Below are 24,947 nucleotides of genomic sequence, written 5' to 3' on the forward strand. Positions count from 1 at the left end.
GGTCGATGTATAAACTCTCCTCGCCGTTTCGTCACCGACTGCGGGAGACGTCCTCCGAGGTAAAGCGGCGAACTGCAAAGAGAACTCGAGGAAGGACTGACTATATAGGCACTGCAGAGGGCGCCACTGTCCATTTCGTGGCGTCGACTATGAGATTGTCTCCGGTAATGCCAACATTCTCGATTAAAAGTAATCGACCGACACGCTTCCAGCGCAAAGCTGACGTCCAAATGTTATCCAGTATAACACCTTCCTCTTTCCTGTTAAAATTATTAAGGTTTTTATAATCTATAGCCTCTCTATACATGCGCGCATAATAATGCGAGATTTTAGATATGACGCTCGTCACGCTGAATTTTATTTCATGATTACCATCCTGGTAAACAAGTTCTGCTACGGCCGATTTATCCGTGTGACCCAGGTGGCAATATCTCTTATGTTAAACAAGACAGGTCTTAACACTTGTCTTTGTGGTACCTATATATACCCGTCCACAACTACAAGGAATTTTATATACCCCCAGTGTAGCCAAAGGATGTCTTGCATCTTTTGCCGATCCTAAATATTCCTTTATTTTCCTGGTGGGTCTGAAAACAATTTCCACCCCATACTTGCTTAACACTTTCCCAATGCTATCTGTGACCTTACTACCGAACGGAAGAAAAACCTTGGGCGGCTGTTGTTGGTCGTTGTTCCTGATTCTCTGCCTAGAGCGAAGTGCTCGATCTATCTCCTTGCTAGAATAGCCAATCTTCACGAAAGTCGACGGCAGAAATTCAATCTAATTTTTTAAATAAACAGGTTGCCTGCCCCCGGTAGCTGAATGATCAGCGTGACGGATTGTCAATCCTCTGGGCCCGGGTTCGATTCCCGGCAGGGTCGGGGAATTTTCTCCGCCCAGGAATTGGGTGTTGTGCTGTCATCATCCTCGTCGACTGCAGGTCGCCGAAGTGGCGTCAAATTGAAAGACCGGCACCCGACGGACGGCCTGCCCGGCGAGGGTCCCTAGCCATACGTTTAAATAAATGAAATAAACAGGTTCACAAATTCTGTACGCCCTCTCTACCAAGGGTTTTATTACACCCCTTTTTTGTCTAGGGTGTTGGGTTGAATTTTTATGCAGATAACGATCAGTGTGTGTGGCCTTTCTATACATCTTATGGCCCAACGTTCCGTCCTGTCGTTTAATCACAGACAATGAAGAGTGAGGACTATCATAGAAAGATCAGTGATATTTTGATTCCCTCCAGTTACAAAAAGTTTCAGAAGGACCCGACTATGAAAATTTCAAAAGTGAACAATCGACTGGTGAAAGCGTCTTCATTCTTCTCCGGCGATAAGAAGCTGCTTTGTAAAACACAAACGTACCCACCTAGACTCTATGTATTACCCAAAAGTGCACAAACACGATGTTCCTCTAAGGCCAATTATCAGCGCTGCAGGCTGTCCCAACCACGAGTTAGCTAGACACCTTGCCTCACTGCTGCCATATGTTGGTAGGACGGACAGTCATATTAAAAATTCAGCTCATTTTATTGAAAAAATGTTCAAATGTGTGTGAAATCTTATGGGACTTAACTGCTAAGGTCATCAGTCCGTAATCTTACACACTACTTAACCTAAATTATCCTAAGGAAAAACACACACACCCATGCCCGAGGGAGGACTCGAACCTCCGCCAGGACCAGCCGCACAGTCCGTAACTGCACCGCCTTAGAGCGATCGGCTAACCCCGCGCGGCAAAAAATGTTTCGCTCTACCAACAGATGCCTTATAGCTAATTCCTGTTTCTTTTGCAGTATAAGAGGTCAGTTATGCAATTACTAATAGCCACCACGGACTGGTATGGGGCTATCCTAGGGTAAGACGTTCTTCTGAGTTCTCACTTCATGGTCTGAATCCTGTTTGTGTACCACATACGAGATAAATAACATTCGGTATAAAACTGGTTAGTCCATTATAGTTTGTTTCATTTATATTTAAAAACACACAATGATGATGTTAAAACGAGAAGTGTAGGGTGTTGACATGATTTAACATTTCACTCAATTATCGTATATATGGTAAACGAACTTTTTTTTTTTAACATTGTGCAACGAGTGACGACTTGTATCACGACTTCATTCGACTTCTCAGTGTCACGGAAATGTTACAGAAAATTGCATGAAATCTGTTACAGTAGTTACGATAGAATGTCGATCGAAAGTGAAACGTATTGAGAATATGGCGGGCTATGTTGTATCGTAATCCACCTCTAAGTTGATATTCCAGGAAGTGTAAATTTACTAGTTCTGTTCTTTAAAAAAAGAAAAACGGGGGACAGGTTCGAAATTTCTTCCAGCGAAGGGCATGAAGCCGGCCAGAGTGGCTGAGCGGTTCTAGGCGCTTCAGTCTGGAACCGCGCGACCGCTACGGTCGCAGGTTCGAATCCTGCCTCGGGCATGGATGTGTGTGATGTCCTTAGGTTATTTAGGTTTAAGTAGCGATCACATGTGATCGCTGTAAGCTTGTGGTTATAGCTTGATACCAGTGCCTATCAATTTTAATAGTATATTACAGCACTAAGTGACCTAAATCGATTTTGCTGACAATAAAACAACAAAATACGGCCAATGCTGATTTTCCTTACAATTCTATCCACTATTTGGTCGTGGTGCACACAACACGCCATGGAGTCGCCAATCAATGCGTGGAATTGCCTCAATGACTTGCTGATGCAGTTATGGATGTGGATAATAGACTTGCCGATGTTGTCCGGAAGCGATCAGAAATTCTCTAATCCGTTCACACCGATACCAACGACCACGGGATTTTGATGCAACCCCACTCTTTCTCTCCCGCGACACACAGACGCCCGACAACACTGATCGGGGCAAAATAAAAGGTTGGAAGAGTAAGGTTTAGCGCCCCGGCAGTGACAAGCCCATCAAAAAAGGAGCACAACCGCGGATTGTGGAGCGAGTGGTAAGGGAAATCAGCTGGTCCTTCTCAAAAGAATCGTTCGCCTGAAACCACGCAAAAACCTAAATCGGAGTAGCCGGACGGGGATATAAATCGCTATACTCCCAATTATCAGTCCATTGCCCAATGCGCTACCTTTCTTTATTTTTAAGTTTTAAACGAGGTATTCGTGTACTCTAAGAATTTTGATTGTTGATCTTGAAAGAAAAAAAAGTAATTTAAAAAAGTGAAAAACTGCCACCTCTTCTTTGAAAAGAAACGAGACACTTTATTCTTAAACATTTAAATTTATTAACTAAACCTTCCTTTACTTTAAAAGCATAGCCCTGTAACGGCTTGCACCTCTAAACGTCAACCGTCGTCGCTTCATAATATACTGACTTCTTTATTGATATAATTGAATCAAAATATTTTGTGCAAAGAATAATATAAAAAATTAAAAGTAAACAAATAAATTGCTTCTTCGTAAAGTTTGGACAGTCATCTTGAGAGCTAAAACACCTTTTGCAACATTAAAACTTCTTCGATCACAGATTTTTCTTGAAACCTAAAATTCTTCTTAAGATCTGACCTAAAAGTCAGCACCTTCGTACCATCGTTAGTCCTCCTTATTATATTACACATATGAAAAATTAAAATTTTTAACCGTGTCAGTGATGATCTGAACATTTTCCTTGTTACTATAGCGTAATTTTCTGAAATCTCAATTGATTTTTTGCTTGGTTCATATAACATTCATTTATTGTGGTTAGATGGCCTATCATCTGCAACAACATTATATCTTAGACGACAGCCGAAAATTAACACTCATTTTTATTGTGTTCGTTTTGCTTAAATTCCGATGAAGTGCTTGCGATTTTTTTATGCTGTCTAACTTACAATGTTCGCCACGTGGAAATGGAGCCACAAAAACGCTGTGATAGACACTAGCTCCTTAAAACTTTAGGTTTGTATTCATGAGACACTGTGTTTGCCTCGTACGTTCGATTGTTTTATATATAATCTCTCCTGAGTAAGCCCGCATCTCGTGGTCGTGCGGTAGCGTTCTCGCTTCCCACGCCCGGGTTCCTGGGTTTGATTCCCGGCGGGGTCAGGGATTTTCTCTGCCTCGTGATGGCTGGGTGTTGTGTGCTGTCCTTAGGTTAGTTAGGTTTAAGTAGTTCTAAGTTCTAGGGGACTTATGACCACAGCAGTTGAGTCCCATAGTGCTCAGAGCCATTTGAACCATTTCTCCTGAGTAACCTCCCCCCATGAACCATGGACCTTGCCGTTGGTGGGGAGGCTTGTGTGCCTCAGCGATACAGATGGCCGTACCGTAGGTGCAACCACAACGGAGGGGTATCTGTTGAGAGACCAGACAAACATGTGGTTCCTGAAGAGGGGCAGCAGCCTTTTCAGTAGTTGCAGGGGCAACAGTCTGGATGATTGACTGATCTGGCCTTGTAACATTAACCAAAACGGCCTTGCTGTGCTGGTACTGCGAACGGCTGAAAGCAAGGGGAAACTACAGCCGTAATTTTTCCCGAGGACATGCAGCTCTACTGTATGATTAAATGATGATGGCGTCCTCTTGGGTAAAATATTCCGGAGGTAAAATAGTCCCCCATTCGGATCTCCGGGCGGGGACTACTCAAGAGGACGTCGTTATCAGGAGAAAGAAAACTGGCGTTCTACGGATCGGAGCGTGGAATGTCAGATCACTTAATCAGGCAGGTAGGTTAGAAAATTTGAAAAGGGAAATGGATAGGTTAAAGTTAGATATAGTGGGAATTAGTGAAGTTCGGTGGCAGGAGGAACAAGACTTTTGGTCAGGTGATTACAGCGTTATAAATACAAAATCAAATAGGGGTAATGCAGGAGTAGGTTTAATAATGAATAAAAAAATAGGAGTGCGGGTTAGCTACTACAAACAGCATAGTGAACGCATTATTGTGGCCAAGATAGACACGAAGCCCATGCCTACTACAGTAGTACAAGTTTATATGCCAACTAGCTCTGCAGATGATGAAGAAATAGATGAAATGTATGACGAGATAAAAGAAATTATTCAGGTAGTGAAGGGAGACGAAAATTTAATAGTCATGGGTGACTGGAATTCGTCAGTAGGAAAAGGGAGAGAAGGAAACATAGTAGGTGAATATGGATTGGGAGGAAGGAATGAAAGAGGAAGTCGCCTTGTAGAATTTTGCACAGAGCATAACTTAATCATAGCTAACACTTGGTTCAAGAATCATGAAAGGAGGCTGTATACATGGAAGAAGCCTGGAGATACTGACAGGTTTCAGATAGATTATATAATGGTAAGACAGAGATTTAGGAACTAGGTTTTAAATTGTAAGACATTTCCTGGGGCAGATGTGGATTCTGACCACAATCTATTGGTTATGAACTGCAGATTGAAACTGAAGAAACTGCAAAACGGTGGGAAATTAAGGAGATGGGACCTGGATAAACTGAAAGAACCAGAGGTTGTAGAGAGTTTCAGGAAGAGCATAAGGGAACAATTGACAGGAATGGGGGAAAGAAATACAGTAGAAGAAGAATGGGTAGCTCTGAGGGATGAAGTGGTGAAGGCAGCAGACAATCAAGTAGGTAAAAAGACGAGGGCTAATAGAAATCCTTGGGTAACAGAAGAAATATTGAATTTAATTGATGAAAGGAGAAAATATAAAAATGCAGTAAATGAAGCAGGCAAAAAGGAATACAAACGTCTCAAAAATGAAATCGACAGGAAGTGCAAAATGGCTAAGCAGGGATGGCTAGAGGACAAATGTAAGGATGTAGAGGCTTGTCTCACTAGGGGTAAGATAGATACCGCCTACAGGAAAATTAAAGAGACCTTTGGAGAGAAGAGAACCACTTGTATGAATATCAAGAGCTCAGATGGCAACCCAGTTCTAAGCAAAGAAGGGAAGGCAGAAAGGTGGAAGGAGTATATAGAGGGTTTATACAAGGGAGATGTACTTGAGGACAATATTATGGAAATGGAAGAGGATGTAGATGAAGACGAAATGGGAGATAAGATACTGCGTGAAGAGTTTGACAGAGCACTGAAAGATCTGAGTCGAAACAAGGCCCCGGGAGTAGACAACATTCCATTAGAACTACTGATGGCCTCGGGAGAGCCAGTCATGACAAAACTCTACCATCTGATGAGCAAGATGTATGAGACAGGCGAAATACCCACAGACTTCAAGAAGAATATAATAATTCCAATCCCAAAGAAAGCAGGTGTTGACAGATGTGAAAATTACCGAACTATCAGTTTAATAAGTCACAGCTGCAAAATACTAACGCGAATTCTTTACAGACGAATGGAAAAACTGGTAGAAGCTGACCTCGGGGAAGATCAGTTTGGATTCCGTAGAAATGTTGGAACACGTGAGGCAATACTAACCTTACGACTTATCTTAGAAGAAAGATTAAGAAAAGGCAAACCTACGTTTCTAGCATTTGTAGACTTAGAGAAAGCTTTTGACAACGTTAACTGGAATACTCTCTTTCTAATTCTGAAGGTGGCAGGGGTAAAATACAGGGAGCGAAAGGCTATTTACAATTTGTACAGAAACCAGATGGCAGTTATAAGAGTCAGGGGACATGAAAGGGAAGCAGTTGTTGGGAAAGGAGTGAGACAGGGTTGTAGCCTCTCCCCGATGTTATTGAATCTGTATATTGAGCAAGCAGTAAAGGAAACAAAAGAAAAATTCGGAGTAGGTATTAAAATTCATGGAGAAGAAGTAAAAACTTTGAGGTTCGCCGATGACATTGTAATTCTGTCAGAGACAGCAAAGGACTTGGAAGAGCAGTTGAACGAAATGGACAGTGTCTTGAAAGGAGGATATAAGATGAACATCAACAAAAGCAAAACTAGGATAATGGAATGAAGTCAAATTAAGTCGGGTGATGCTGAGGGAATTAGATTAGGAAATGAGACACTTAAAGTAGTAAAGGAGTTTTGCTATTTAGGGAGTAAAATAACTGATGATGGTCGAAGTAGAGAGGATATAAAATGTAGACTGGCAATGGCAAGGAAAGCGTTTCTCAAGAAGAGAAATTTGTTAACATCGAGTATAGATTTAGGTGTCAGGATGTCGTTTCTGAAAGTATTTGTATGGAGTGTAGCCATGTATGGAAGTGAGACATGGACGATAACTAGTTTGGACAAGAAGAGAATAGAAGCTTTCGAAATGGGTGCTACAGAAGAATGCTGAAGATAAGGTGGGTAGATCACGTAACTAATGAGGAGGTATTGAATAGGATTGGGGAGAAGAGAAGTTTGTGGCACAACTTGACTAGAAGAAGGGATCGGTTGGTAGGACATGTTTTGAGGCATCAAGGGATCACAAATTTAGCATTGGAGGGCAGCGTGGAGGGTAAAAATCGTAGAGGGAGACCAAGAGATCAATACACTAAGCAGATTCAGAAGGATGTAGGTTGCAGTAGGTACTGGGAGATGAAGAAGCTTGCACAGGATAGAGTAGCATGGAGAGCTGCATCAAACCAGTCTCAGGACTGAAGACCACAACAACAACACTCCTGAGTAACTCCTTCAATTAGTTTTTCTTCGTCGTATTTGCTTCAAGCTGAAATTCGACGTAGGTACTTTTCCTGTTTGTTCACATTTTCACTGGATTGTGGTCGACTCCATTTTACGGATCAGTAAATGTGGCATCAATGGCTAGGTGGCTCAGTTACAGAATACGAATTCCAAGGTTCGACTTTGAATCTTCAGTCTGTCCTAAATCATTCTCTGTCAGTTGTTGCTTACTACATCTCAGACGTTGGTCTGCACGTATGAAACATGCCGACTTCCACAGCGGTTTGTAGACAACACTAAACTTTAGGTACCCACTCGCAGAGTCAGTCAGTTGAAACGGTCAGAAATTAAGAAATTCAGCCTTCAATTGCAAGGTAAAATTTTATTACTTTACGTAGGTTTCGATGCCAATAATAGTATCTTCTTCAGAACCTATAAATTAACCCATACGGACATATGTTACACATTGAAATACATCATCGATCTAATGATTTCATAATAAAGAAAATCGTGGTACTTACGTAATATTATGTCTGTCAACACTAAAAACGTTAAGACAAATGTAGACGGAGCTACGCCGGCCAGGAATATGAGACACACGTAAGCAACAAAGACAATTTTACCTTGCAACTGAAGGTTGAATTTCTTAATTTCTGAACCGTTCACGGTTTCTGAAACGCTGGACTATGTTAAAGATTTGTAAAGTTGGAACGGTCTTGGGAAGGACAGGAAATACTATCTCCCGTAGGGCCATTCCTGGTGAAGCACTGCAGTATGCAAATCAGCCTTCGGGTTTCTCTGACGTAGAGTGATGGATGGAGTGACAAGAGTGCACGTCCGTTTATGAAATCCCGATTTCTTGTCAGTGGCTGTGTCATATATTTTAAGGCTTTTTCGTGACCTTTCCTGTACGATGTAGCATCGAAAATCCTCGTTCGTTTAACGTGTTATCTGCACTGTAGACGATTCTCTTAGTATACGTGTAGATGGCTATATACCACAGTTCTGGGGTGTGAATTGTGCTTCTTGTAGTAGTGGGTTTCCTGTATATTGTGGAATAAGATGCATTGTTGGGTTCCAGGAAAAATAATTTAAGATTAATTTTGATCTCTACTGCCAAGTGAAAATGTTGATTTCGCCATGCAGCTGTTCTCTGCGTGCATGTTTAGTTCAGGTAAGTACACTACTGACCATTATATTATACTAGAGCTAACATGTGATTACATTTTCACGCAATTTGGGTGCATAGATCCTGAGAAATCAGTACCCAGAACAAACACCTCTGGCCGTAATGACGGCCGTGTTACGCCTAGGCATTGAGTCAAACAGAGGTTGGTTGGCGTGTACAGGTACAGCTGCCCATGGAGCTTCAATACGTTACCACAGTTCATCAAGAGTAGTGACTGCCGTATTGTAACGAGCCAGTTGCTCGGCCACCATTGACCAGACGTTTTCAATTGGTGAGAGATCTGGAGAATGTGCTGGCCAGGGCAGCAGTCGAACATTTCCTGTATCCAGAAAGGCCCCTACAGGACCTGCAACAAGCGGTCGTGCATTATCCTGCTGAAATGTAGGGTTCGCAGGAATCGAATGAAGGGTAGAGCCACGGGTCGTAACACATCTGAAATGTGACGTCCACTGTTCAAACTGCCGTCAATGCGAACAAGAGGTGACCGAGACGTGTAACAAAAGAAACCCAGTACAATCACGCCGGGTGATACGCCAGTGTGGCGATGACGAATACACGCTTCCAACGTGCGTTCACCGCGATGTCGCCAAACACGGGTACGACTATCATGATGCTGTAAACAGAATCTGGATTCATCCGAAAAAATGACGTTTTGGCATTCGTGCACCTAGGTTCCCAGGTTCGTCGTTGAGTACACCATCGCAGGCGCTCCTGTCTGTGATGCAGCGTCAAGGGTAACCGCAGCCATGGTCTCCGAGCTGATAGTTACCATGCTGCTGCAAACGTCGTCGAACTGTTCGTGCAGATTGTTGTTGTCTTGCTAAGATCCCCATCTGTTGACTCAGGAATAGAGACGTGGCTCCACGATCCGTTACAGCCATGCGGATAAGATGCCTGTCATCTCGACTGCTAGTGATACTAGGACGTTGTGATCCAGCACGGCGTTCCTTATTGCCCTCCTGAACCCACCGATTCCATATTCTGCTAACAGTCGTTGGCTCTCGACCAACGCGAGCAGCAATGTCGCGATACGATAAGCCGCAATCGCGATAGGCTACAATCCGACCTTTATCAAAATCGGAAACGTGATGGTAAGCATTTCTCATCCTTGCACGATGCATCACAACAACGTTTCACCAGGCAACGCAGGGCAACTGCCGTTAATGTATGAGAAATCGATTGGAAACTTTCCTCATGTCAGCACGTTGTAGGTGTCGCCACCGGCGGCAATCTTGTGTGAATGCCCTGAAAAGCTAATCATTTGCTTATCACAGCATCTTGTTCCTGTCGGTTAAATTTCGCGTCTGTAGCACGTCATGTTCGTGGTGTAGCAATTTTAAACGCGAGTAGGGTAGTATTTATGAAACGTATGGCTGGTCATACAAGCTGAATTTTGGATACAGGTTTCAGGTGGCTGCCTTTGGATTTTCCCAATGTCAGTCTTTTTATATAGCTTTCGGTTAATGTGTCAGGTTTTTTATATTTATTAATGCGTTTTGACTAAGCTCCTGTATTTTTTTTTTTTTGCAAGTGTCTCCTTTTCTGTCGTTGAATACATACGCAGCGTCACGTATTATTAAGCGAAACTTTCGCCTTCTAAGTTTCTCGTTTTTGTTATTTAACGTAGTTGGTCATCTGCAAAAAATGATTTTGTACTTTGTTCACAGGGTAATGTGCACTGATGTTCACAAACCGATTCGTTAATACGACGTTTGCGTTGTTCTCGTTATGGATCGAGTTTACCAGGCAACGCTAACACGGGAAACGCCGCTAATCTACTCCTTACCTTGCAGTCTGTGAGTTTCTACAAATTCGCTAACTCGCCTCCTCCATTGCGATGCACGCAGGGGACATGCGGCATGTGGAGCTCCTTAGCGGATAGCACTGCAGTCGGGCTGCGCCAGCACTTCCGCCCCACGGAAAACAATTCTGCGAACGGCCCTGCATGCGCTGATACACTGCAACTGGAATGCTGATACCTTCCCACGTGTTCGGTTTCGAAGTTCGCAGAGAATGTACACCCAGCACTACTAGCGCTTTACAGTCCTGCTTCTACACAGCTGCTAACGACGATACTGTGTCTGAGGTAGGGATTACACTCCTGGAAAATGCACCCTTCGATTGGAAGATACCGTGCGAGGTGGCGCAATAGTTGGCGCACTGGACTCGCATTCTGGAGAACGGGGGTTCAAATACTTGTCCGGCCATCCAAATGTGAGTTTCCCTAAATCACTCAAGGCGAATGGTGGGATGGTTTTTTTGAAAGGGCACGGCCATTTTCCTTCCCCTCCTGCCTCCTTGTGTTCCGTCTCTTACTTATTTGTCGCCAGAACATTGAAGTATTATCTTCCTTCCTTACTTCCTTCATCTTCGAGATTCAGAACGGGTAACTATCCGATAGGGCTGTACAATGACAGTAAAAGTGGATCCCTCGTCATTATGTCGAACCTGACCGTTGCCTCCTCATTTCAAGAGACATGTGATGGGATTTCTGTAATCGTGTAGTGTGTCGTGGATATATGTGGTAAATGGTTATGTTGCGTGAAGTTGTTTATACATTACGTAAGCCGCACAGCGGAGTTTAGTTTTAATCACAACAAATGCTTTACAAAAGGTTATCGCAGTCATCATTCTTGGAGAAGCTCCTAGGTAGATACCATTTTCCTCGTATTCCGGAAGGTGTTCGATACAGTTCCGCACTGTCGCCTGATAAACAAAGTAAAAGCCTACGGAATATCAGACCAGCTGTGTGGCTGGATTGAAGAGTTTTTAGGAAACAGAACACAGCATGTTGTTCTCAATGGAGAGACGTCTACAGACGTTAAAGGAACCTCTGCCGTGCCACAGGGGAGTGTTATGGGACCATTGCTTTTCACAATATATATAAATGACCTAGTAGATAGTGTCGGAAGTTCCATGCGGCTTTTCGCGGATAATGCTGTAGTATACAGAGAAGCTGCAACATTAGAAAGTTGCAGCGAAATGCAGGAAGATCTGCAGCGGATAGGCACTTGGTGCAGGGAGGGGCAGCTGACCCTTAACATAGACAAATGTAATGTATTGCGAATACATACAAAGAAGGATCCTTTATTGTATGATTATATGGTAGCGGAACAAACACTGGTAGCAGGTACTTCTGTAAAATATCTGGGAGGATGCGTACGGAACGATTTGAAGTGGAATGATCATATAAAATTAATTGTTGGTAAGGTGGGTGCCAGGTCGAGATTCATTGGGAGAGTCCTTAGAAAATGTAGTCCATCAACAAAGGAGGTGGCTTACAAAACACTCGTTCGACCTATACTTGAGTACTTGCTCATCAGTGTGGGATCCGTACCAGGTCGGGATGACAGAGTAGTTAGTGAAGATCCAAAGAAGAGCGGCGCGTTTCGTCACAGGGTTATTTGGTAAGCGTGATAGCGTTACGGAGATGTTTAGCAAACTCGAGTGGCAGACTCTGCAAGAGAGGCGTTCTGCATAGCGGTGTAGCTTGCTGTCCAGGTTTCGAGAGGGTGCGTTTCTGGATGAGGTACCGAATATATTGCTTCCCCCTATTTATACCTCCCGAGGAGATCACGAGTGTAAAATTAGATTCGAGCGCGCACGGAGGCTTTCCGGCAGTCGTTCTTCCCGCGAACCATACGCGACTGCAACAGGAAAGGGGGGTAATGACAGTGGCACGTAAAGTGCCCTCCGCCACACACCGTTGGGTGGCTTGCGGAGTATAAATGTAGATGTATTAACATTTCTCAAACGAATGATTAATTAATCCTACTTATTTATTCAGGCATTCCGCTGAAGATTTTAGGTCGACAGACAACACATGATAAAAAAGGAAAAATGGTCTCTTTGCGAAAACCGTGCGGGGAAGCTATAATCAGAGAAGAGCAATGTCGTCTCAGTGGAAGGAGGTGCAGCAGAGATAATAGGACATGAATGAAACAAGTGATGAGCCTTATGAATACAACAAAGACGTTAATATACTGTTACTGGAAAATCCATTCAGCTGTTTTATTGACAGTATGTCGGGCCTGGTGCTGTAAATCGAAAGATTGTGGGATCGAATCCAGTCTGACCGCTGTGATAACTTTTGCATTTCCTTTATGTTTTCGTCTTCTTTAAAGGCAAAGAGAGAAGATGAAGCAGTAGCCCATCATAGAGCCTATGCCTACCGTCATGTATTTTTTTACTTTCAGTTGTTAAAAAGCAGAGGATTTTTTCTGGTACCAGTAGGAGGAAGGAAGGATTCGCGCTCAGCTAGTGAACGAGTGAGAAGCACGCCATTTTTAGCGAGTAATTGTAGACCGCCATTTTGGGGTCGCTATGAATAAGTGAGGAATGTGTATTTCATATGTGCACCGTTTAGAAACATACAGTATTGTTTTATTAACAGAAAGGTCGTGTGAGTTGTTATTTCAAATAGTACGATAATTACAAAAACTGAAGCCCACCTGTGTACTTTGGAAAATTACGAAGATCCGATAAGCTTAATGGGAACACGGTCAAGACTTCAAAGGTGAACAAGGCGACCAAACGTAGCATTATAAAGAATGGTAAGCACAAATCTACAGCGGAGAAAGAAACTACTTCGCCCTGCAAAATAATATGAACTAATACGAACTTATTTCCAGGCATAGCTCAGCTTATTGTGCTTATCATTCATGCCGAAAAATTAATCTCATTAATTCAATACATTTTAAAAAGCCACGCATTTTATTATAATCTATTCCATTATTTTATTATATTATACCGCCGAATATTTCCGTCTACCTTTGTCTGTCTTCGCTTCTGAGCAATGTGAAGATTCGTCTGGGGTGACACGTGATTCAAATTCTCAGTTAAACTGCAGGTCTGCTTTCCTTTGTAGGATTGCTGAGGTAGGTTAGGGGTAGCAAGTCGCCGAAATTGCGGAGATGTAAACCACACGGGATTATTAATATTACTGATGGTACTTCAGATCTGCTGAAGAATGAAATTCTGTACTTTCGAAATTGATCTTATGGAACAATCATAAATAATGAAAAAACATTTTTGCTAGATAAAGTAAAAATACTCTACCCAGTAAAGACAAAACTTTTAATCATGCTGGATAACAGACGATTCTCATAACATAACAGTGTGTATCAGATTCTCAACTTGGATAGTTGGTAGTAAAGACAAAAATTAAGCTATTTGTATTTACGGCTAATGGGCTGTGGGGCGCCGAAGTTTGAGAACAGTTCAGATTTGATAATGGAGTCCTTTTCATATTCGTCACGGTTACCAGTAAGTGCTACACGTTTTGCAGTAAATTACCAAAAAAAAAAAAAAAGAGTGTAAAATTTTTCCCTCCAACTCGATGGCAGAGTGTACATTGGCAATTAGGAAACAAGAAGAAATAAGTGCGGCTGTGCGTTCATTAACTGTCTCAGAGTGAATTCGTGTGATGAGGTCCTCCTCTTACGTTACATATGTAGCATAGCATCCAACAGAAAATAGTGAAGAGGTTTAAGACCTGGTTACCTAACATAAATTGTGTGCTGCAGGATGTGTGATTGATGCAGCGTGCTGTAAGCAGCAGAATGGTCCGGTATTCATGTTGGGAACAAGCCGAGATGCTCTTCGTCTACGACCAAGCAGATGGAAACGTTCGAGACACAGAACCTTGTCCTCCAAATCTGGTGTACGCACAGTCCCCCACCTCCCTGCACGTTCGTCCTAGGAGACCCATGATCAAATAAATGTCCAAAATGGGCTTGAAATTTTGTGTGATGTGATTAGTGTATGTGAGGGTACCTTTTCCAGTGTAGCCGTGCTGCCTCTCGACCGTTTCCATCTGCTTGGCCGTACACAAGCGCCATCTTAGCTTTCGAATATCGGGCCAGTCGGGTGCTTACTGTAAGCTGTGTCAGTCACGCAGCATGAAACACACAACGAACACTCGGCACTTTTGTCAGAGGAACTTTATTCGTCAGCGCCATCCACCGTGGCAACGACGCATTTCCGAACACGTGTTCATAGGACCTTTCTTTCTCCATTTCCAGTCAGATGTCCGTCCCTGAAGTTTGTCGATTTTATTAATGCTCACCCTGTATAGGTTCTCCTTACAGTTTCTAGTTTTGCGAAGTTGTTATCAAACTCAGATATCAGACCTTTGCAAACACGCAATTCGGCACAATGGACGGTGACATTTGTTTCACTCAACAAGTTATCGGAGTAGGAACTATTAGAAAAGCTTAGTTTGTATTTTGATGGATGTGTGCGAATGTCGCGGATCTTTAACTAACCAGTGAGGCAGATTTGAAATTCGAACGCGTCTCCCTGCTCTTAGCTACAATGCTTTCCTCGCAGCAGACATTTTCATCGTTAATTCGTGACTATTTCCAAATTTGTGTAGACCTAGTTGGCTGTCCGAAGCTGACTGCAGCTCCATCCCGGCTCAACTCCATGTCCGTTTGGAACTCGGTGACACGGCGACCCGGGCACACTGGGTGGGACCCATCCATGCAGAGGTAACTCTTGCCCATTGGCCACGACATCTCTGCGCAAGGAAGGAACCGATCCACGTCCGGCACGATGACCAAGTGACGAGATCAACAGAACCAATACACGTCGCCCATTGAGACGATCAACCGAATGAGCAACCAGCGGTCGTTCCAGCTCCAATCTCCTTCCGTCGACATTTCTTGTGTGTCGCCAATGGTCGGCGAGTACTGGCTGTCCGCGCCTCACTGGTGCTCCGTCCTCGACTGAGCTCCCAACTGACCTCTCGACACACGACGACCCGGAAATACTGGAAATACTATCGGTCGCTCCGTAAATATTACGACAGAGCACTTATCGAAAAGCGCTGCTGCTGCCACTCACGGGCAGGTAAGGCACGAAGTTAGTGACGCCAGTAAATGGAATAAGAAAACGAGGCGGCAGTACGGTAAGAGAAGAGGTGCAAGATGCACCCAAGTATCGTTCTAAATTGTAACAGAGTAAGGAAATTCATTGTTTGTGTATCTTTGTACAGGTTCTTTATAAACAAAAACCACAATATCTGCAAAAAAATTGAATCGGATATATTCTTAGTCTTCATGACATCTGTGACTCATAAGCTCGACTAGAAACAGTCCTTAGCACAAAGAACCGCGCATTAAATGATTAAATATGAAGAAACATGTTGTTGTGGTCTTCAGTCCTGAGACTGGTTTGATGCAGCTCTCCATGCTACTCTATCCTGTGCAAGCTTCTTCATCTCCCAGTACCTACTGAAGCCTACATCCTTCTGAATCTGCTTAGTGTACTCGTCTCTTGGTCTCCCTCTTCGATTTTTACCGTCCACGCTGCCCTCCAGTACCAAATTGGTAATCCCTTGATGCCTCAGAACATATCCTACCAACCGATCCCTTCATCTAGTCAAGTTGTGCTACAAACTCCTCTTCTCCCCAATTCTATTCAATACCTGCTCATTAGTTATGTGATCTGCCCATCTAATCTTCAGCATTCTTCTGTAGCACCACATTTCGAAAGCTTCTATTCTCTTCTTGTCTAAACTAATTATCGTCCATGTTTCAGTTCCATACATGGCTACACTCCATACAAATACTTTCAGAAACGACTTCCTGACACTTAAATCTATACTCGATGTTAACAAATTTCTCTTCTTCAGAAACGCTTTCCTTGCCATTGCCAGTCTACATTTTATATCCTCTCCACTTCGACCATCATCAATTATTTTGCTCCCCAAATAGCAAAACTCATTTACTACTTTAAGTGTCTCATTTCCTAATCTAATTCCCTCAGCATCACCCGATTTAATTCGACTACATTCCATTATCCTCGTTTTGCTTTTGTTGATGTTCATCTTATATCCTTCTTTCAAGACACTGTCCATTCCGTTCAACTGCTCTTCCAAGTCCTTTGCTGTCTCTGACAGAATTACAATGTCATCGACTAACCTCAAAGTTTTTATTTCTTCTCCATGGATTTTAATTCCTACTCCGAATTTTTCTTTTGCTTCCTTTACTGCGTGCTCGATTTACAGATTGAATAACATCGGGGAGAGGCTATAACCCTGTCTCTCTCCCTTCCCAACAACTGCTTCCCTTACGTGCCCCTCGACTCTTGTAACTGCCATCTGGTTTCTGTACAAATTGTAAATAGCCTTTCGCTCCCTGTATTTTACCCCTGCCACCTTCAGAATTTGAAATAGAGTATTCCAGTCAACATTGTCAAAAGCTTTCTCTAAGTCTACAAATGCTAGAAACGTAGGTTTGCCTTTCCTTAATCTTTCTTCTAAGATAAGTCGTAGGATCAGTATTGCCTCACGTGTTCCAACATTTCTACGGAATCCAAACTGATCTTCCCCGAGGTCAGCTTCTACCAGTTTTTCCATTCGTCTGTAAAGAATTCGCGTTAGTATTTTGCAGCTGTGACTTATTAAACTGATAGTTCGGTAATTTTCACATGTCAACACCTGCTTTCTTTGGGATTGGAATTACTATATTCTTCTTGAAGTCTGAGGGAATTTCGCCTGTCTCATACATCCTGCTCACCAGATGGTAGCTGTCAGTAGTTCTAATGGAATTTTGTCTACTCCCGGGGCCTTGTTTCGACTTAGGTCTTTCAGTGCTCTGTCAGACTCTTCACGCAGTATCATATCTCCCATTTCATCTTCATCTACCTCCTCTTCCATTTCCATAATATTGTCCTCAAGAACATCGCCCCTGTATAGACCCTCTATATACTCCTTCCACCTTTCTGCTTTCCTTTCTTTGCTTAGAAACGTAGGCACAATAAAGATTCGTATACTTTGGGTTTCTTAACGATCTGAAATGTAACAGGGGTAGATGCTTAGGCTTGGTAGCAGACTTACTTAATATACCTCACTAGAATGCTGCTTCATTCAATTTTTTGTCTTTCCTGTGTTTCTAAATAGACGCATATTCTATAAATAATCTATCGGTCGAATTTCCACTGATTGAATGAACTCAGAACGGAGACGGACGCTGTGCACCCTCCTGAATGTCGCCTGCCTGCTGCGTTTTGTTTATGACTTCCAACGAGAGAACTAAACAAACTAGTGAATGCGCAGGAGATGCAGTCAGCGCGTTGTGTGCGTACGGTACTAATTGTCGCGCAGTATAATTAATGGCTAGTCACTGGGTGAAAAGAGACCATGAGGAAGGGGAAGCGGCGGGGGTGGGGGGGGGGGATTGAAACGCTGTTCAGGGAACGGCGGAGGGGAGGCAACCATTCGGTAGTGAAGTAACGCGGCTGAGTGTTTTGCTCTAGCAAGCGCTGAGGCGTGTCTTTAGTGTAGGCATGGACAGCTTTTGATGACATGCAGGTTCGACTCACTTTCTTACTTAAGCTCGCGGACCGTTTCGTCACGTGGCACGGCTGCAGTGCTCCTAGCGCATAAAGACGAAAGTACAGCGTCCGTGACCTCGATTCTGCGGTAACGCCCCGATTTGAATGGCACTCATTTCCCGACATGCCAGGCCAGTAAATTATGCGTCAAAACATACATTTCTTGAAAGTAAATTCATTTTATGTTCATCACATCTTCAGACGTTTACATTTATTTACGCGTCGTGAACATTGTTTCTTTACTAACGGTGTTTTGCAGTAACTCTCTTAAAAACTTTCGTTACAATATTCTGCCACCTTTGTTCACGATACGTAAGTAAACGTAAACATCTGAAGATGGGATGCCAGGCATCTTGAAATACAGAGGGGTCTAAAAAAATGTATCCACTGTTTAAAAGTCCATAATTGGCAAACTAATTGACGGAGTTGTCTCATCTTTGGTAGTGTAATAGTTTGTAGTTCCGGCAATCGCCACACAGGCGTTGTATTGCGTTGTTTTGTTTTGTCAGATGACAGTCGCCAGATAGCCAGTGTTTTGTTCTTAGTTGCTAGTTGCTTAGTTGCTAGTTACTCGAGTAAACATGGCTGGCGCAAGGCTTTACATTCGATGAAAGGAAGTCAGTTTTGAAGTAGTATTTTAAGTACGAAAACATTAATGAGGTTCAACGGCAATGGCGAAATGAGTATCAAACAGAGCCATCGACACGTTTAACGATTCGTCGCATTCGAGACAAATTTGAAGCTGAAGGCTGTGTTAAAGACGTACACAAACAACGATCTGGACGACCTGTAACAGTAACAAGTCCAGCTAACTTCTGTCGTGTGTTACAACAATTCACTCGCTCACCACAGAAGTCTGTGAGACAATATTCCCGTGAAACTGGAGTGAGTCGCTCAAGTGTTCGGCGAGTTTTGAAGACAGCAAAGTGCTATATCCCACGATTGCTACACGCAATGAACGAGGACGACCCAGACCGTAGAATGGAGTACTGCGAGTGGTTTACTAACATGGTGCGCAACGATGAAGAGTTTGCAGAGATGATTGTGTGGTCTGATGAGGCACAGTTCAAACTCAATGGTACAGTAAATCGCCACAATTGCATCTACTGGTCCGCCGAAAATCCGAACGTCCATGTAGACAAAGCCGTGAATTTTCCAGGAGTAAATGTGTGGTGTGGGTTTTCTTACCGGGGCTTGATTGGGCCATTCTTCTTTGACGGCACAGTTACCGGTGAGGTGTACCTTCAGAAGCTTCAGACATCCATTTTACCTGCCATCCGAGACTTGTATGGAGACGGAAGAGTTTACTTTCAACAAGATGGTGCCCCAGCCCACTACCAAAACCGTGTTAGATCTCGACGAATATCTACCAGGAAGATTGATAGGCCGTAGAGGTGCTGTGGAGTATCCACCACGTTCCCACACCTAACGCCTCTGGACTTTTACCTGTGGGGAACACTAAAGGACGTCGTTTATCGACAAAAGCCACGCACTTTGGATGAACTTCAAGAATCCATCGTACATTCATGTCCAAATATCCAACTGAACACGTTGCAGTCAGTAGTTCGTGCTGCAGTTCGGCGGCATCGTTTGTGTGTGGATCTTAATGGTGACCATTTCAAACACCTACAGTGATATCTTTAAGTTGGACTTTAAGCTACACTTCCACCAAAAATGAGACAACTCCGTCACTTACTTTGCAAGTTATGGACTTTTAAACAGTGGATACATTTTTTTACCCCTCTGTATAATCATGGAAACATAAACGCTTATGAAAGCAACAGGTTGCAGCCAATTCATCATACATTACCTTCAATTTCAACAGTTGTAATGTTCTAGTAAGACCACGCTCCCCCTCCCACGAATTCCTTCCGCGGGCCGGATTTAAACTCCGGACCGGATCCGTCCCGCGGGCCCCGGTTGCCCACCCGTGCTTGAGCTCACTGGCTGATCGCGACCTCTTAGGTAACATTTTTCGCTGTCGCCTTCGAGACGTTCAAAAACTAATTCTGAAACTTTCATGTTGTCGACTATCTTTGAAATGAATACGCATTATACTCCGAATTGTGTTTTAAAGGGTTTAAACCTTATTAGAAGTTACTTTGACCCTCAGGCGTGAATTGATCCTTGTTGTTTTAAAGAGAACACTGTGAATTGTGTTTTCGAGGAATAAAGTTGTGTGTTCTTGTGTAACTAACAGTAACTGATCTTGGCCCGTTTCCACAACCTGATCCGCTCCGTCCTGCGATACCAGATTTCAGAAGCGATCGGTTGGTAGGACATATTTTGGGACATCAAGGGATCAGCAGTTTAGTACTGGAGAGAAGTGCGGGGGGTAAAATCGTACAATGAAACCAAGAGGTGAATACAGCAAGCAGATTCAGAAGAACGTGGGTTGCTGTATTTGCTTGGCGATGAAGACGCTTGCACACGATAGAGTAGCACGGAGAGCCGCATAAAACCAGTCTTCCGACTGAAGACCACAACAGAAACAAAATCCACTTCAGTGTACTCGAGTACTAGCAGCTGTGGTGAACTGTGATCACTCCACAATTGTGCGACATTTGCATGCGATGAGAAGGTTCAAAAATTGGGTGTATGGGTACTGCATGTTCTAAGCTTCACAAAAATCAGTGGATGGCCATATGCGCATCTCTGTTTGCTCGCCATCAGTTGGCTCATGAACAACACCGAACATTCCGATCACGTGTCGTTACTGGTGACGAGAAAAGAAAGCAATGTTAGAGCCCAAATAAAGCAGCAACTTCCCATACAAAGACCTGCACACATCCCCTAAAGGTAATGTTACGCGTCTGGTGGAACAACGACGGTGTAGTGTACTACGCATTGCTTGCACAAGGTGTAATCATCACTGCTGCCATTTAATGTCAACAAATGAGACATATTGCAGACGTAGTCTAAGAACAACGACCAGGAAGCTTGCATGAAGCGATACTACCCCACGATAATGCCCGCCAGCAGTCTGCTAGACTGACAAACAACACTATACTGGAGTTGGATTGGAAAGTCATTCCAGAACTACCTTACTCAGCTGATATTATGCTCTCAGATTTTCACCTTTTCAGCTCTCTATCGAACAATCCTCAAGGAACTACTTTTCTGGGTGAAAATGCGCTCCGAACATGGCTCGACTAACTCTTCGCCTCAAAACCATGTAATTTCTACAGTCGTAGAATCGAAAAGTTACCGCAGACTATTGTAAATTGATGGCTAATGACTCTGTTATGTGTGTCTGTTGTGTTTAGTAAACTTATGGGAAAACTCTACGAACTTATGCACCAACCCAATAATTGAACCTACAGTACCGGCTGTCTGCTTCATGATGCATGCACACCTCCCCATCACTGTAAGGTCCACAGTTCGTACATTTATCCGGATTTAAAGGAAGTTGCCGTTCATCACAACAAACAGAAATGAGTGTCGAATCAAAACACCTTTCAGCCGCTTAAATTTCCAAATTATAATTTTATCGCGCAACCAGTTTCGGCGATATTTTACGCCATGTTCATCCCCCATGGAAGACGTGTAGTAGGAAGATTCCAACTTTAGGTCCAGTCAAAATAGGGGCCAGCATTCAGTGAGTGGTCTCAGTAGATTTTTGACACAGTGACCCCTTCGATCATCATTCGCCTCAAAACCACGTGATTTCTACAGTCGTTGAATCGAAAAGTCAACCCAGACTGTTAGAGCTCGTACGTTTATCCCTATTTAAAGGAATTTGGCATTCATCTCAGCAAACAGAAATGAGTGTAGAATCAAAACACCTTCCATCATCATCATTTAAGACTGATTATGCCTTTCAGCGTTATAACATTCCTCCATGATCCTCTATTCAGTGCTAACATTGATGCCTTTTGTGATGTTAAGCCCATTACTTCAAAATCATTCTTAACTCGACTCCTCGTGCCCTCTATTGCTGAACCTTGGGTAACCTTGCTTCTCCCATGCGTGTAACATGACCCCACCATCTAAGCCTGTTCGCCCTGACTGCTACATCTATAGAGTTCATTCCCAGTTTTTCTTTGATTTCCTCATTGTAGACACCTTCCTGCCATTGTTCCCATCTACTAGTACCTGCGATCATCCTAGCTACTTTCATATCCGCAACCCCAACCTTGGTCGGCCGTGGTGGCCAAGCGGTTAAAGGCGCTACAGTCTGGAACCGCGCGGCCGCTACGGTCGCAGATTCGAATCCTGCCTTGGGCATGGATGTGTGTGATGTCCTTAGGTTAGTTAGGTTTAAGTAGTTCTAAGTTCTAGGGGACTGATAACCTTAGAAGTTAAGTCCCATAGTGCTCACAGCCATTTGAACCATTTGAACCCCAACCTTGTTGAAAAGGTAACCTGAATCCACCCAGCTTTCGCTCCCATACAACAAAGTTGGTCGAAAGATTAAACGGTGCACAGATAACTTAGTCTTGGTACTGACTTCCTTCTTGCAGAAGAGAGTAGATCGTAGCTGGGCGCTCACTGCGTTAGCTATGCTACACCTCGCTTCCAGTTCTTTCACTATGTTGCCATCCTGTGAGAATATGCATCCTAAGTACTTGAAACCGTCCACCTGTTCTAACTTTGTTCCTCCTATTTGGCACTCAATCCGTTTATGTCTCTTTCCCACTGACATTACTTTCAGTTTGGAGATGCTAATCTTCATACCATAGTCCTTACATTTTTGATATAACTCTGAAATATTACTTTTCAAACTTTCAATCGAATCTGCCATCACAACTAAGTCATCCGCATATGCGAGACTGCTTATTTTGTGTTCACATATCTTAATCTCACCCAGCCAGTCTATTGTTTTCAACATATGATCCATAAATAATAGGAACAACAGTGGAGACAGGTTGCAGCCTTGTCTTACACCTGAAACTACTCTGAACCATGAACTCAATTTACCGTCAACTCTAACTGCCGCCTGACTATCTTTCTAAAGACCTATAATTGCTTGCAAAAGTTTGCCTCCTATTCCATAATCTCGTAGAACAGACAATAACTTCCTCCTAGGAACCCGGTCATATGCATTTTCTAGATCTGTAAAGCATAGATACAATTCACTGTTCCACTCGTAACACTTCTCCATCATTTGCCATAAGCTAATGATCTGGTCCTGACAACCTCTAAGAGGCCTAAACCCACACTGATTTTCATCCAATTTGTCCTCAACTAATACTCGCACTTTCCTTTCAACAATACCTGAGAAGAATTTACCCACAACGCTGATTAAAGAGATACCTCTGTAGTTGTTACAATCTTTTCTGTTTCCATGTTGCAGCCGTCTAAATTTCCAAATTGTTATTTTATTGAGCAACTAGTTTCGGCGATATATTACACCATCTTTACGCCCTCTCACAGACAGTTACTAGGAAGACTCCCACTTTAGGACCAGTCAAAATAGGGGCCAGCATTCAATGTCTGGTCTCTGTAGATTTTTGACACAGCGACCCCTTGGATCTGACTTGTGAGCAAGTGATGATAGAAGGGATCGCTGTGTCAAAAATCTACAGAGACCAGACATTGAATGCTTGCCCGTATTTTGGCTGGACCAGAGGTGAGAATCACCGTATACGTCGGTCAGTGGTGCTGAAGATTGCGTAATATATTGCCGAAACTGTTTGCTCAACAAAATAACAATTTGGATATAAATGTAAATGTCGTGTGAATAGGGCCTCCCGTCGGGTAGACCGTTCGCCGGGTGCAAGTCTTTCGATATGACGCCACTTCGGCGACTTGCGCGTCGATGGGGATGAAATGATGATGATTAGGACAACACAACACCCAGTCCCTGAGCGGAGAAAATCTCCGACCCAGCCGGGAATCGAACCCGGGCCCTTATGATTGACATTCTGTCGCGCTGACCACTCAACTACCGGGAGCGGAAAATTTGGAAAATTAGACGGCTGAAAGATATTCTGATTCGACATTCGACTATCCCACAACCACCTGTATAAAGATGGACATAGTGAGACTCAAACAGAAATTATGTCTAAATTTCCTTGACTCCCCCTACAGTCACTCAACGGTTATACGAATGAGTAACTGTTGTTTATGGTGTCTTCTTTCTCCGTGTGCGCAGGGCGTGTGGTGTGTTGTCGCAATGCTGGGCGACTGATTTCGCGCGGCGCGGCCTGGCCATGGAGCTGTTCCGGCGGGGCGCCATCTTCGCGACGTTCTTCGGCTCGTGCCTGGCGATCGCGCTGCTGGTGGCCGCTCTGGGCACCAAGTTCTGGGTGGTGGCGCGCGCCCGCCGCATCCCCAACCCGCACGAGTCGGACGGCCGCGTCCACTTCGGTCTCTTCGACGGCAAGAAGGAGCTCAATGTCGCCTACGGATGGCGCACCTACGAGATCGACAGTGAGTACGCAGCCTAGCCCGTGCTCCTGTCACTTGATTTGGGGCTCAGGTGTTTATTATTAAACAAGCTGCTATGCTTCAGCCTAAGTAAAAAGGGCAACTATGTTAATCCACCATCTTTTAAAATTTCAACGAGGACGCGGCATCAAGATTACAGTGTAGTAATAGTATGTTTAATTTAAAATTCATTTCGCTTAGCAGTAGTCAAGTATACAGGTGGAAACGCACAACTTTTTCACCTTGAAAAACGTCTGCGACATTAAAGATAATTGTAATCTCTACTGACCTACACAAATAGTGACGAGGGGCATATGATGTTACCGTAACTTTATTAATAAGATGTTTACGTTTTTGAAAGCATTCTGCCTGGAGCAAACATAATTTTCTTGTCTTTTTGCCCATACAAGTCCCAGTGACGCTTCGGCATCACCAGCGGGTTCCCTTTATTTTTCGCAATAGCACAAACTGTTGTTGTCTGTCAAGTACAATGTAGCTGTAAAGTACCTTGCAGAGATTTTCCGCCTTTTGCGTATTTACGGAAAGTAC

General features: G+C 43.5%; 1 protein-coding gene across 1 annotated transcript in view; it reads left to right on the top strand.

Moving 5' to 3' along the window:
* Positions 1-24,947, top strand: part of LOC126251520 (uncharacterized) — a 282,631-nt gene that overhangs the window by 70,159 nt on the left and 187,525 nt on the right. The window contains exon 2 of the mRNA XM_049952002.1: positions 24,124-24,401. Coding sequence (XP_049807959.1) covers positions 24,182-24,401 — 220 coding nt within the window. The 5' untranslated portion in view covers positions 24,124-24,181. The remainder of the gene's footprint in view (positions 1-24,123; positions 24,402-24,947) is intronic.

This window comes from Schistocerca nitens, chromosome 4, assembly GCF_023898315.1.
Source record: "Schistocerca nitens isolate TAMUIC-IGC-003100 chromosome 4, iqSchNite1.1, whole genome shotgun sequence".
Classification (NCBI taxonomy): Eukaryota; Metazoa; Arthropoda; class Insecta; order Orthoptera; family Acrididae; genus Schistocerca; species Schistocerca nitens.